Here is a 13,762-nt window from a genome sequence, read left to right on the forward strand (position 1 = left end):
AATATTAATTACTGTTAATTAATATTAATCAATATTAATTAACAGTAATTAATATTAATTAATTAACAGTAATTAATATTAATTACTGTTAATTAATATTAATCAATATTAATTAACAGTAATTAATATTAATTAATAAATAGCTTTTACAGCTTGCCATCCTAATTAACTAAAATCATGGGGAATTCATTGTATATATAGCCATGGTATTGTATTTGCAAAAGCATTCTACATATACTCCCATCTTTTTAGCTTGTAGAAAAGACGCAGCCATATATGTTTGACATTATATCGACCATGTCCTTATCTTTCTTCTTCAGTCATGGGTTTGAATATGCTTTCATTTATGTAACCTTCTTATTTGCGCTTCTCTTTGCATTCATCTTCTTCTTTCTTTCAAAAATCTTCACCAAAAGCAAGCGAGCCCCCCTCCCTCCTGGCCCAAAACCATGGCCTATTGTTGGAAATCTGCCAGAGATGTGGATGAAAAAACCTAGATATAGGTGGCTGCATAGCCTCATGAAAGAGTTGAACACAGAAATCGCTTGTGTACGTCTAGGAAGAGTGTATGTTGTGCCAGTAACTTCCCCAGAGATTGCCATGGAGTTTTTGAAGCAACATGATGCAGTGATGGCATCAAGGCCTATCACAGTCACCACTAGTATGTTCAGTGATGGGTTCTTGACTGTAGTCGTTGCACCTTGGGGAAAGCAATGGAAGAAGATGAGGAAGGTGCTCAGTCACGAGATATTGAACCAGACAAGACTCGAATGGCTACGTAGTAAGCGAGAGGAAGAAGCCGATAATATTCTCCGAGTGATTAACAATATATGCAAATCAGGCTCGGTTGTTGATGTAAGGTTAGTTTCCCGACACTTCACTGGAAATATTATAAGGAGAATGATGTTCAACAGAAGGTACTATGGGCAAGGAAGAGAGGATGGGGGGCCTTGTGTTGAAGAACAAGAGCATATTAAAGCACTATTTGCTATTCTTTTGTATGTGTATGCATTGTGTGTTTCTGATTACTTGCCAATCTTGAAGCCACTCGATTTAGATGGACATGAAAAGATTGTGAGGAATGCTTTGAATGTTATCAAAAAATATGAGGATCCGATTATCAATGAGAGAGTAGAAATGTGGAAAGAGGGGAAGAGGACCGAGCCTGAAGACCTTCTTGATGTTTTCATTTCAGTTAAGGATGACAATGGGAAGCCATTGCTATCAGTGGCAGAGATCAAAGCACAAATCACGGTGATATACTTTAACATTTAATCGGTTTTTAAGATATTATTCCCATTTTCACGACTTTTATACTCCATTAATTATCATTTTAATTAGATACCAAATAATTACTCTTTTTTCACTATTGAAAACAAACCTAGGTTTGATAAGAAAAGAAGTATCCACCTAATCATTTTTAATTGATGGATCTTATTTGCATAGTATAAGAAATTACAAATAACTTCTTGTTTAAACAATTGATTGGAATTCTTCTTCTTTTTATCATTGATTCAATTTTGCCGGTTAGTGTCATTTAAAGAAATATTAATTATTATTGTTTTGAATATTCACTCATATCTTTTGTAATAAATTTATGGACAAGATTTAATATAAGATTTGATTTCTATTTACTCTAAGAATTCTAGGGGATTCTATCATCACACATCCTTAGCATGCCACAAGTTCTTGTGTGGTAGGGGGTAAGAGTCGGAGTTTGAATGTTTAATATGTGTGTGAAACACTCTTGAACGTTTAGACCCAAAATTACAAAATATCAATTCAAGCTTATTATCAAACAATTAATGTGTGGAACATGAACATAAGCCAAACATAGAATTGATAAACAATTTAAGCCAATTATAATCACATCAACAACAGAAAATAAAAGGCAAAGATAAAGGGAAGAGAAATGCAAACACAAGGACAACACACAATGTGTTATCGAAGAGGAAACCGAAGCCCTTGGTGTAAAATCTCTCCGTCGCTCTCCAAGCGGTCAATAATCCACTAGAAAATGTAGTTGGGATACATGAACAACAATAGACTCTTCAAAGCTAATCTATCCAGGTACCTAAGCCCTCTAAGCTTCTTGCTCCAACGAGATTGCGCCGAACCTTTTTCTTTTCTAGTTTACCAGATTCCGCTATAACCCATAGCATCAACCAGTAACCATTGTTCCCTTCTAAACTGCTTCCCTTGGCACCAAAAGACCTTCTCACAAACGTGGGTGTGGTGAGAAAAGGACTTGGTCAATAACCTCTCAAGGATGTATCAATGGAGAGGAAGAGAGTAGAGGAATTTTGAAGAATCTCTTAGTGAAGATTGGGGATGAGGCAATCTTGTTTTTCTCTAGGGTTTCTCTCACAAAATTCTCCCTGGAAGCTCTCTACATTTCGTGGGTATAAGGATCTATATATAGTGGTGTGTGTTTGAAATACAAAAAGTCAGTTTTTCCCAAACAGGGCTGATTGGCGGCTTGGCCTCGCGACTGGTCTAAGTCGTGAGTTCAAGTTGCGAGATAACGGCTTGGCCAGTCTGGGACTTTTATCCTTTAGTACAACAGCTGGTGTGACCTTTCACCTTCCCGCATTATTCTCACATGTGCAGCAGTTGGCGGTTTGCAAGTCGCGAGTCCTAGCCGTGAGTCCCTGCTTCTTTGCACAAAGTTGAGCAATTCTTTACACTCTCTTCACACACTATCCTTACATAAATCTCACCTAAATACAGGGTTACTAAGTGCTAAATTACAAGCAAATTGGCACGGAATAAAGCTAACAAGATGGTTGATAAATTTCAACCTTACAGAGTTTAAGTTTTTAGGAGAAAGTTTTACGCATATATACACTTACGTTAGGTTAGAGTATAATCTTTATCTCAAATAAAATATAAAATAAAAGAATTCTAGAGGATCCTTCCAGTTTTCTCCCTACAGAAATGTCTATGTTATATATTTACAAAAATGTTTAGTTTTGTATACCTATTAATAGCCTTGTTGTTATTCATGTAGGAACTATTCCTTGCAACTATAGATAATCCTTCCAATACAGTGGAGTGGGCTATGGCAGAAATTCTAAACCAACCTGAGAAGCTACAAAAAGCAGTAGAGGAATTAGACAGGGTGGTTGGAAAAGAGAGACTTGTTGAAGAATCAGACATTCCTAACCTAAGCTATGTGATGGCTTGTGCAAGGGAATCTCTTAGGCTTCACCCAATTGCACCATTCAATCTCCCCCATGTTGCTAAAGAAGATCTTACTGTGGCTGGCTACTTCATCCCTAAAGGTAGCCAAGTCTTGCTAAGCCGATTAGGCCTGGGTCGAAACCCAAGAGTTTGGGAGGACCCCTTAAGGTTCAACCCTGAGCGACATTTCAAGGATAATTCACATGAGTTAGGGCTTGCAGAACCTGACCTGAGGTTCATTTCCTTCACCAGAGGAAGAAGAGGGTGCATGGGTGGTACACTAGGGACACTCATTACTGTGATGCTATTTGCAAGACTTCTACAAGGTTTTACATGGAGTATTCCACCTGAGTTGGAGAAGATTGACCTTAAAGAGAACGACCAACTCTTCCTCCCCAAACCCTTGCATGTGTATGCAGAACCTCGCTTGCCTACTCATTTGTACCCAGCTTAATTGATAATCTCGTGTAGTTAATGTTGGTGCAAACACAATAATAATGGAAATAACACAACGAGAAACTGAATAATACTTTTGAATATTACTAATTCAATAAGAAAAATTACACAGCACTATTTGGACTGAGGCGTGGCACTCGCTCTCTTTAAGGATATTCAAGCCCTTGGTTGACTAAATTTTGTAACTGGTGTAGACCGTCTCTGACTTGTCTCCCCCAGGATACAACAACCCAACAAGTGTCGTATGGTTAGAACAACCTCTGAACAAAGTATTCATGCTCAAAACTTCACCAGAAAGAACACCCTTCCTTGCCAAGAACCTTTCTATTTTTTTTTAGTGTATATTGCTGTATTTTTTGCAGTAACTTGGATTGGGTCTAAATGAATAGGCCTAAACGGATAGTCCATTAAGTGGGATAATGACTCTTCATTTTTCCATAGTAAAAATGGAGTATTAATTCGGGCCATTTACTCACCAACGGATATGATAATTACTTTGAATGGGCTGTCAAGTAGAAGGATCCAAGAGGCTGATTCATTTCCAATTTTGATACCTTCGCTCTTCACCTCCCCCTTGCGCACGTATCTAGCCCAATATCTGAGACAATTCATTTTTGCCAATTAATCACCACAATTAAAAGGAATAAAATAATCTCTCTCCTTTTCAATGTGGGATTAAACATTTTCACTAACTCCTCATCTTCCATATTCACTCCCACATATTTACATTTATGTTATAACATTTATTCATTTTAATTATTTAATATTAAAATGCTCCAACAATCCCCCACTCATTTTAATATTAAATTTTAGTTAAAGAGAGATTACCAGGCAAAGATGGGTCACTATACATCATGAAGGTGTGCTTTGCATTGAACATTTTCTTAGTAAAATAAAGATCTCAACTCCGGAGTCATAGTGGTCTTTGACTTGAACTAGGACTACTTTAGGGAAATTAAGCGTCACTACTTACACATAACAACCCAGGTGTTGACATGAGCTTTTATAGCTAACACTTTACAGCCGTGTGCTGATCCCAGTTTCATAAGTGTATTTGAGATTAAGTCTAAATCTCATAGGGAGCGGCCCCACCCCCACACTCACATAGGTGAAATTTTGTCAAGGGTGCTCCTGTAATTTTGACACCCCACTCATACGAGCTACAAATTTCATTAAGAGTTTTTCTTCAACCTCTCCACATTATAGGATAAATGCACTTACATCATTGGGATGAACAATTAAAAAATTATTTACAAAATAAATAATTAAAAAAAATAAATAGTGCATTTCTTACGACCATCGTATGATTTGTTTTTCCCATTGAACCCAATTCTTAGGATCTCTGGTCCTTGGGTTGGGTATCCTCATATATGGCTCATGATTCTATGGACTTTAGTCCTATTCCCCTCGATGTATTCCAGACTCTATCTTTTGCCAAGGCCTTGGTAAATGGATCTACAAGATTATCATTAGATTTAATATAATCTACAGTTATGATGCCACTACTCAAATAAGATCGCACGATACTGTGCTTTCTTCTTATAGGTCTGGATTTACCATTGTAGTAACGGTTTTTAACTCTACCAATTGCAGCAGTGCTATCACAATGAATTAATATAGGTGGAATTGGCTTTTCCCAAAGTGGAATTTCATATAATAAATCTCTAAACCAATTTGCCTCTTCACTAGCTGAAGCTAATGCTATTAATTCAACTTCCATTGTTGAATTAGCAATTATTGTTTGCTTTTTTAGATTTCCAACAAATAGCACCACTACTTAAAGTAAAAATATAACCAGTGGTAGAGAGAGAATCACCTAACAAAGTATTCCAATCGGCATCACTGAAAGCTTTAATCACAGCAGGGTACTTTTTATAAAATAAGCCATAGTTTTTGGTACCAATTAAATATCTCATGACTCGCTCAATAGCTAGCCAATGATCTTTACTAGGCTTGCTAGTAAATCTGCAAAGTACTCCTACTGCATATGCAATGTTAGGTCTAATACAATTAGTAGCATAACGCAAACTACCAATAATGCTAGTATAATCCTTTTGATTAAAAATCTCATCATCTTTATTCACAGGAAATAAATGAATACTAGAATCAAAAGGAGTAGCCACACTTTTGTGATCATGAAAATTATATTTTCTCAACATAATGTGATTGATCAAGAAATATTCCATCACATATTTTTGTAATTTTCATGCCCAAAATAAAATTAGTCTCACCAAGATCTTTCATATCAAAATGGCTTTTAAGCATATTTTTTGTCTCATTTATAACATGCATATTTGAGCCAAAAATCAACATATTATCCATATAGAGGCTAATAATAACATGTAAATTATTCCATGATTTAGAATAAATACATTTATTACATTCATTTGATTTATAATCATTCTCAATCATGCAGAAATCAAACTTTCCATGACATTGCTTAGGCTTGTTTTAAGCTATATAGGGATTTAGTTAGCTTACATACCTTGCTTTCTCGTTTAGGCTCTACAAAGCTTTCGGGTTGATTCATATAAATCTCTTCCTCTAGGTCCCCATTTAGGAAAGCAGTTTTTACATCCATTTGATGAATTTTCAAATAAAAAATTGCAGCAATAGCAATTAACAATCTAATAGATGTAATTCTTGTTACCGGAGAAAAAGTATCAAAGAAATCAAGATCAGCTTTTTGTTTAAAGCCTTTTGCAACAAGTCTTGCTTTAAACTAATCTATTGATCCATCCGGTTTCAACTTTTTTCTAAGGACCCATTTACAACTTATGGTCTTACAACCCGGTGGAAGATCTACTAATTTCCAAGTTCTATTAGAAATTAGAGATTCTATTTCATCATTTACAGTCTTTTTCCAAAATATAGCATCAGGTGATGTTAAAGCCTTTTTTAAATTTTGGAGATTTTCCTCAATGTTAAAAACATAATAATCAGGACCAAAATCTTTTTCAACTCTAGCTCTTTTACTCCTTCTAGGATCCATTTCAAAATTTTCTTGATTTTGTAAATGTGAAGTAGAAGAACTAGATTGTGACAAAATATTTTCTTCACTCTCACTATTTTTCAATTTAAAAGGAAATTTTTCTTTATAAAAAATTGCATCACCAGATTCAAAAATTATTTTGTTTTCAAAATCAAAAAATCTATATGTTGCACTATTAATTGCATAACCAAGAAAAGCACAGGTAGTAGCTCTTATACTTAATTTAGGCATTTTAGGGTCAGTAAGTCTTACATAAGCAAGACAACCCCATACTCTCAAATATCCCAAATTTGGCTTATGTCCTTTCCACATCTCAAAAGTTGTGGTGTGTGACTTTTTATGTGGCACCCTATTCAAAACATAACATACAGTTAAAATAGCTTCACCTAAAAAATGTAAAGGTGCACTAGATTCAATTAACATGGCATTTGTAAACTCAATTAAAGTTTTATTTTTTCTTTCAGTCACACCATTAGAAGCAGATGAATATGGTGCAGTAGTTTCATGGATAATTCCCAAAGATTGAACAAATGAGTTGAATGCACTTGATTCATACTCACGGCCTCTATCACTTCTTATTCTTTTTATTTTTCTACTGAATTGATTTTCAACTTTTTTTAAAAAAATCTTGAAAATTTTCAAAAGCATCACTTTTATTTTTCAACAAATAAATAGTTGTATATTTTGAGAAATCATCAATAAAAGTGATAATATATCTATTTCTTCCACGAGTTAAAATTCCCTCAAATTCACATAAATCAGAGTGAATTAACTCAAGTAATTCGGTATTTCTTAAAACACTTTTAAGAGGCTTTTTTGTAATCTTAGCTTGACTACAAGTTTCACATTTTTCAAAATCTTTTGACAATCTTGGAATTAATCCTAAACTACTCATGATTCCCACATATCTACTATTTATATGACACAAACAAGCATGCCAAAAATTAATAGAAGAAAGCATATAAACTGAATTGGTAAATGCTTTATTATTTTCAACATTCGATTTAAACATTCCATCACAAGCATAACCCTTACCCACAAATAATCCCTTTTTAGTGATTACATAATTATCATATTCCATAGTTTGCTTGAAGCCAACCTTGTTAAGCAAAAAACTTGACATCAAATTCTTCCTCATGGGCGGAGTGTAAAGAACATCTTTCAATATTAGCACGCGTCCAGAAGTGAATTTCAATTCAACCTCACCACTTCCAAGAACCTTGGTTTTGCTAGAGTCACCAAGCGTAACCGTTTTTTCTTCTTCAAAAGGAGTGTACAACTTGAACCAATTTTTGTCATAGCAGACGTGCCTATTAGCACCAGAATCTACCCACCACCCTTCAACATATTGCACCATATTAATGTCTGTAATCATAGCCACTAAAGGTTCTTCGGTTACGTTAGCCTGCGGGACAGATTCACGTTTCTGAAATTTGCAAAATCGAGCAATATGCCCACTCTTGGCACAGTCAAAACAGGATCTATTAAATTGATCTTGTGAAGGGGGTTTTTGGTTCTTATTGTAATTTTTATTCGGGTTTCCCCTTCCTTGAGGTCTATTATTATTTTTAAAAGCTCTCTTTTTAGGCTTCAATTGACCATTTCTAGGAAAATGATTTTTAGGCATATTATTATTGGCTAACATAAGGTTTACCTTTGTGGTGGAATTCCCATTGCTCTCGTGTCATGAGTGCATCTTGTCCTCTAGCCTCCTCCTCCACACGGATGCGTGTGATCAAAGTCTCCAAGGATATCTCCTTTTGTTTGTGCCGCATAGTCTTTTGGAACCCCCTCCAAGATTGTGGTAGTTTGTCAATTATGCCAGCTACCACCAAATTGTCTCCAATCTTTATGTTTTCAGATCTTAATTCTGCTACAATCATTTGGAAGTCTTGTGCTTGATCCACCACCGATTTTCCATCCACCATTTGGTAACGGAAAAATCTACTAGCAGCATATTTCTTTGCACCAGCCTTCTCAGTTCATACTTGCTTTGTAAAGCTTTCCGAATTTTCTTAGTAGAATTATAAGCTGTATCATAATAATCATAGAAATGATTGGCAAGACAATTCAAAAGATAAGAGAGACAATTATATTCATCTTTTGTATACTTATCTATTTTTTCTTGATGGAGACTATATTCTTCCTCACTCATCCCATCGGTAGAACTTTTGATGGATTCTTGTCCTCCAACAGGCTCATTTGGTTTCTCTTATGTAGGCTCCATGTTAATTGAATCTCCTTAAAATTGTTGGTGCAAACACAATAATAATGGAAATAACACAACGAGAAACTAAATAATACTTTTGAATATTACTAATTCAATAAGAAAAATTATACAACACTATTTGGACTGAAGCGCGACACTCGCTCTCTTTAAGGAGATTCAAGCCCTTCGTTGGCTAAACTTTGTAACCGGTGCAGACTGTCTCTGACTTGTCTCCCCCAAGATACAATAGCCCACAAGTGTCATATGGCTAGAACAACCTCTGCATAAAGTATTCAAGCTCAAAGTTCCACCAAAAAGAACACCCTTCTTTGCCAAGAACCTCTCTATTTTTTTTTAGTGTATATTGCAGTATTTTTTTGCAGTAACTTGGATTGGGTCTGAATGAGTCTATTTATAGGCTCAATGGGCCTCACGAAATTACTACCCAAATTAATTTGATTAATTAGGTCCATTATTCTGATGTAGTGGGTGTTACAAAATTAATTGTTGGATATTAATCTGACAGGCTGGAGTTACACAATTAATGGTGAAATAAGGAGTTTTTGAAGAATGAATAGGCCCAAACGGATAGTCCATTAAGTGGGTTAATGGCTCTTCATTTTTCCATAGTAAAAATGGAGTATTAATTCGGGCCATTTACTCACCAACAGATATGGTAATTACTTTGAATGGGCTGTCAAGTAGGAGGATTCAAGAGGTTGATTCATTTCCAATTTTGATACCTACACTCCTCACCTCCCCCTTGCGCACGTATCTAGCCCAATATTTGAGACAATTTATTTTAGGGCATTAATCATCACAATTAAAAGGAATAAAATAGTCTCTCTCTTTTTCAATGTGGGATTAACCATTTTCACTAACTCCTTATCTTCCATATTCACTCCCACATATTTACATTTATGTTATAACATTCATTCATTTTAATTATTTAATATTAAAATACTCCAACAGTTAATGCTATATATCAAGTGGGATTATAGTTTTATTTGCTAATATATTTTGTCATTGAATAAGAGACTTTTATTTGAATTTTTCTTAAACAAAAAATCAATTAGGACATGTTTTGTAGTGTAATAATTATTTCTATGATTTAACTATTTAGTAGTTGGACAATATTTTTATTACAAGGAATAATCATTCCTTATGAATAGCTATTGCTTAAAATGAAAAATAATTATTAGGTGTAATAATTTCTAAAACTAATATATTTTTAAATAAATAAACTTTCCATATGCAAATAACAATTATGGAAATAAAAGATCATGAAAAATAACTCATCTCTCTCTCAAATTTTAAAAAATATTATTACTTTAAAATATAATTATTTGAGTAAGATATTTCCTAAAATAAATCTTTAGTTTTATTCTAATCTCACAACTCATAAACAAACTTATGAATAACTTTAGTTATTCCATTACAATATATTTTGAACGGTTTTAGACCCCTTAAACACACAGATTGCGTAGCCTAGATAAATTAGCCAAGTTGTTACTTAGTCAATATTAAGCAATTCTAGGTTAAAACAATCCAAACAATCATATCAAGAATATAAAGCAGCGGAAAATAAATAACACAAGATATGATCACCCAGGAAACCACACGGTAAAAACCTGGGGAGGATTTGACCCACCGATCCTCAAGGCTAACCTGAATTCACTATGAAAGAATTGAAGTTCATACAAAAGGACTACAAGCTCCCCGCTCGACTTCCTAATGCTACCCACCAGTAGAACTTCCTGACACGACCACGCGCAGGCTCCGAATCCACGGACTACTTCTTTCTTGAATTCCGCCAAACCCAATCAAGTCAACCAATTTGCTAGGTCAAGTCCATAATTGCTCCATGATATCCACATGGAGTTAAAGTACTATAAGTTCAAATTTGGTAAGGATGGGGTGTAAAACTCATGTTTTACATCATCCAATAAGTGATTGTCACATCACCATGTCGTTACAAAATTTAATATCTTAATAGAATTCACATTATTTTCATTAAAAAGGAAAAAAGGAAAAAAAGAAAAAAGAAAAAAAGATAGACCTGTTAAATGGATGAGTCAATCAAGTTCATATATATATATATATATATATATAATCATTTTAAACAACTTGTAAAATATATGACCCTTTTTCTTGTTACTTTTTAGGATTGGGACAATATTAGGTCAATGCATATTTTTCATATGCAAAAATAATATAGTAATAAAAAAATGAATAAATTGATTATATTGTGTCTTTCTTTCAATACAAATACAAAAACAAAAACAAACACTCAAATACTCAAAAAAAAAATTATAAAAAAAAATGATATTTTAAGTTTACATGCTCAACTAATATTATCATCACCTCAAAAGAACTAAAAAAGTACTAGCTACCAGGGACAATATTAACTTATCAAACTCCGCATGTATACTTATTCCTATTGCATATAAAATAATAACAAAATTAAATTAGATAACTAAATAAAAAAAAAATCTTTAAAAATAAAAAGATAACATGTTACGTAAAGGAAAAATAAGAAAATATATAAAATAAATTGCATCTCACTCAATATTAGTAGTAGATTACATGAAAGTCAAGGCCATTGAGTCGTTACAAAGATAATTGATTTCCACAACAAGAGTCGTCTCATACAGATTTCGTAAATTTAAAGTTCTCATAGGTCATTAATTATTTTGTTCTAACTTTATCAATCCTTCCTTTTCTTTACTCTATCTTTACGGTTAGCACCACCTTTCTACACAACTCTATAATTTTATCATTCAGCTAAAACCATGGACGTTAATACTGTACCAGTACCAGCCGTACCGAGAAAATATACCATGCTAGCCATTAAGTCAGTACTGGTACTCCTTTAAAATGTACCAGAAAAAATACCAGGTTACAGCAGCCTGTACCTAGCATACTTGGATATTTTGGCTGGTATAATTTAAAGCAAAAAAAAAAATGTTAAAATTTTGAAATTTAAAAAAAAAAAAAAATGTTATTTAAGCTAATGTATTGGTTAATTAGTGTACTTAGGCTAATATTTAGACTTATAGAATATTTGGACTTTAAATTTTTTGTTAATAAACCTAAAAAATTAATAAATTCATACTTTCATAAATAAATTATGCCTAGGAAGAGTTTTTTTTTTTTTTTTTTTTTTTTTTCTTGAGATAATTTCAACCTATAGTGTATGCTTTTGATGGTAACTCATCAAACCAATACACCAATCGGTTTTTGGTGTCAGTGGGAATTGAACTTCAAATCTCTTATTCAATCATTAAAGATTTTACCAATTAATTGTTCTCTTTAAGGTCAATCTTCTTCAACTCACGTGGAATGCTCCTTGTAAAACTTTGTAGAATTCTTGCAAACAGCACCACAATAATATTATTTACTCTCTTTTTTATTTCAAATACAATAAAATTTAAAATATGATGTTCTTTCTATCTCCATGATAATTATTCTTATTATTTAACCAAAACATTAAGAGCATTTTTTTTTTTTGAGAAACCAACCAAGAAGGCTACTTAATTAAATAATGGAAAATCCGACAAATAATAGTTATAAAGATCCGGAGGAATAGACTCCTTCCAAACCAAAAAATGACAAGATAACTTAGCTCTCTTAGCTAAGGCATCCGCTAAAGTGTTACCTTGCCTACACACATGAGAGAAAGAAAAGCTCTGAAATGAGTTTACAAACAATAAAATGTCATGAATAATATGTCCATAAGATGAATGAGTAAAAAGTCTATTACTAATAGCCTGAGTGGGAGACGCCGAATCACCCTCAAAGACCACATTATGAAGGCCAAGTTCCTGAACAAACAGAACTGCACGCCTAGCTGCCAACGTCTCAAGAGTAAACATTGAATCGGGCACAGGGATTTTCTCTGCCAAAGCTGCAACGACCTCTCCATGCTCATCCCGAACAGCCACTCCAATACCCGCTACACTTATATCCTCAAAAATTGCCCCATCAAAGTTTGCCTTCACAAAACCCGTATCTGGAGGTTTCCATCGAGGTCGCTGTGCACGAACCTTCTTACTAGGACAACGCCAAACCTGCTAAAACTCCTACAAATGATGCTGCACTACGCCAGCTACTTGATTCAACAGCCAAACCACCTTACCAACCCGCATCTTGTTTCGGCAATTCCAAAGAGCCCAGCAAACCATCGCAAAAACTTCAGAATTTAGTGAGGAACAGACCAACAACTCAAGCAAGTCCCTGAACGAATTGACCCTAGAAAATTCAGAGGGTAGAGCTAGGAAACAGGAACACCACACTGAACATATAGTCTCACAAGACCAGAGGGCATGAAGAACTGACAATAAGTACACGCCGAGGACGGAACAATTTTCCATCCTTGGCGTCTAAATAGAATAAAAATTATAAAATATGTTAGGTTCTTAGGTCTTAGGATTTTATGTATTTAGAACTCTAATTTGTAATGTTGGCAAACCATGATCAAAACATTGTATTTAGTCTTATTTAGACTTGCTCAAAGTTGGTTTAATATTGTAAAGTTGGAATCGAGTGGCTGCAGAAGTACTTGGGACTTTCGGCCTGGCTCGATCGATCGAAGAATAGACTCGATCGATCGAAAATCGCACAGGTTGAATTTTCTGCAGAATTTCCAACTCAGCCCTACTTCATTAAACGTTTAGGGTTTTATGTTTTTACCCTAGGTATATAAACAAAACCCTAGCCACGTTTTTGGAGGTCGTCCATATTGTATTGTTGCTCATACATTGCTGTTTTGTGTGAATCTCTTGTGAGATCTTTGAGGAGCTTTCCTTTACACAAAACTTAGGGTTTTCATGGTAGAAATGATTTCAACATCTTGAAGATCATTACCGTTGCAACCATTGGATCTTAAAAGAAAAGCAAGCGGGGAGCTTGTAGCTGATTGA

General features: G+C 34.2%; 1 protein-coding gene across 1 annotated transcript; it reads left to right on the forward strand.

Annotated features, from left to right (window-relative positions):
• Positions 1–297: 297 nt before the first annotated feature.
• LOC112000135 (tryptophan N-monooxygenase CYP79A68) lies at positions 298–3,637 on the forward strand. Its single transcript, XM_024032243.1, has 2 exons — positions 298–1,254; positions 3,011–3,637. Exons 1-2 carry the CDS (start codon positions 298–300, stop codon positions 3,635–3,637), a joined length of 1,584 nt encoding a protein of 527 aa, XP_023888011.1.
• The last annotated feature ends 10,125 nt before the right edge of the window (positions 3,638–13,762 follow it).

The sequence above is a fragment of the Quercus suber genome, unplaced genomic scaffold, assembly GCF_002906115.3.
Source record: "Quercus suber isolate HL8 unplaced genomic scaffold, Cork oak 2.0 scaffold_1439, whole genome shotgun sequence".
Lineage (NCBI taxonomy): Eukaryota > Viridiplantae > Streptophyta > Magnoliopsida > Fagales > Fagaceae > Quercus > Quercus suber.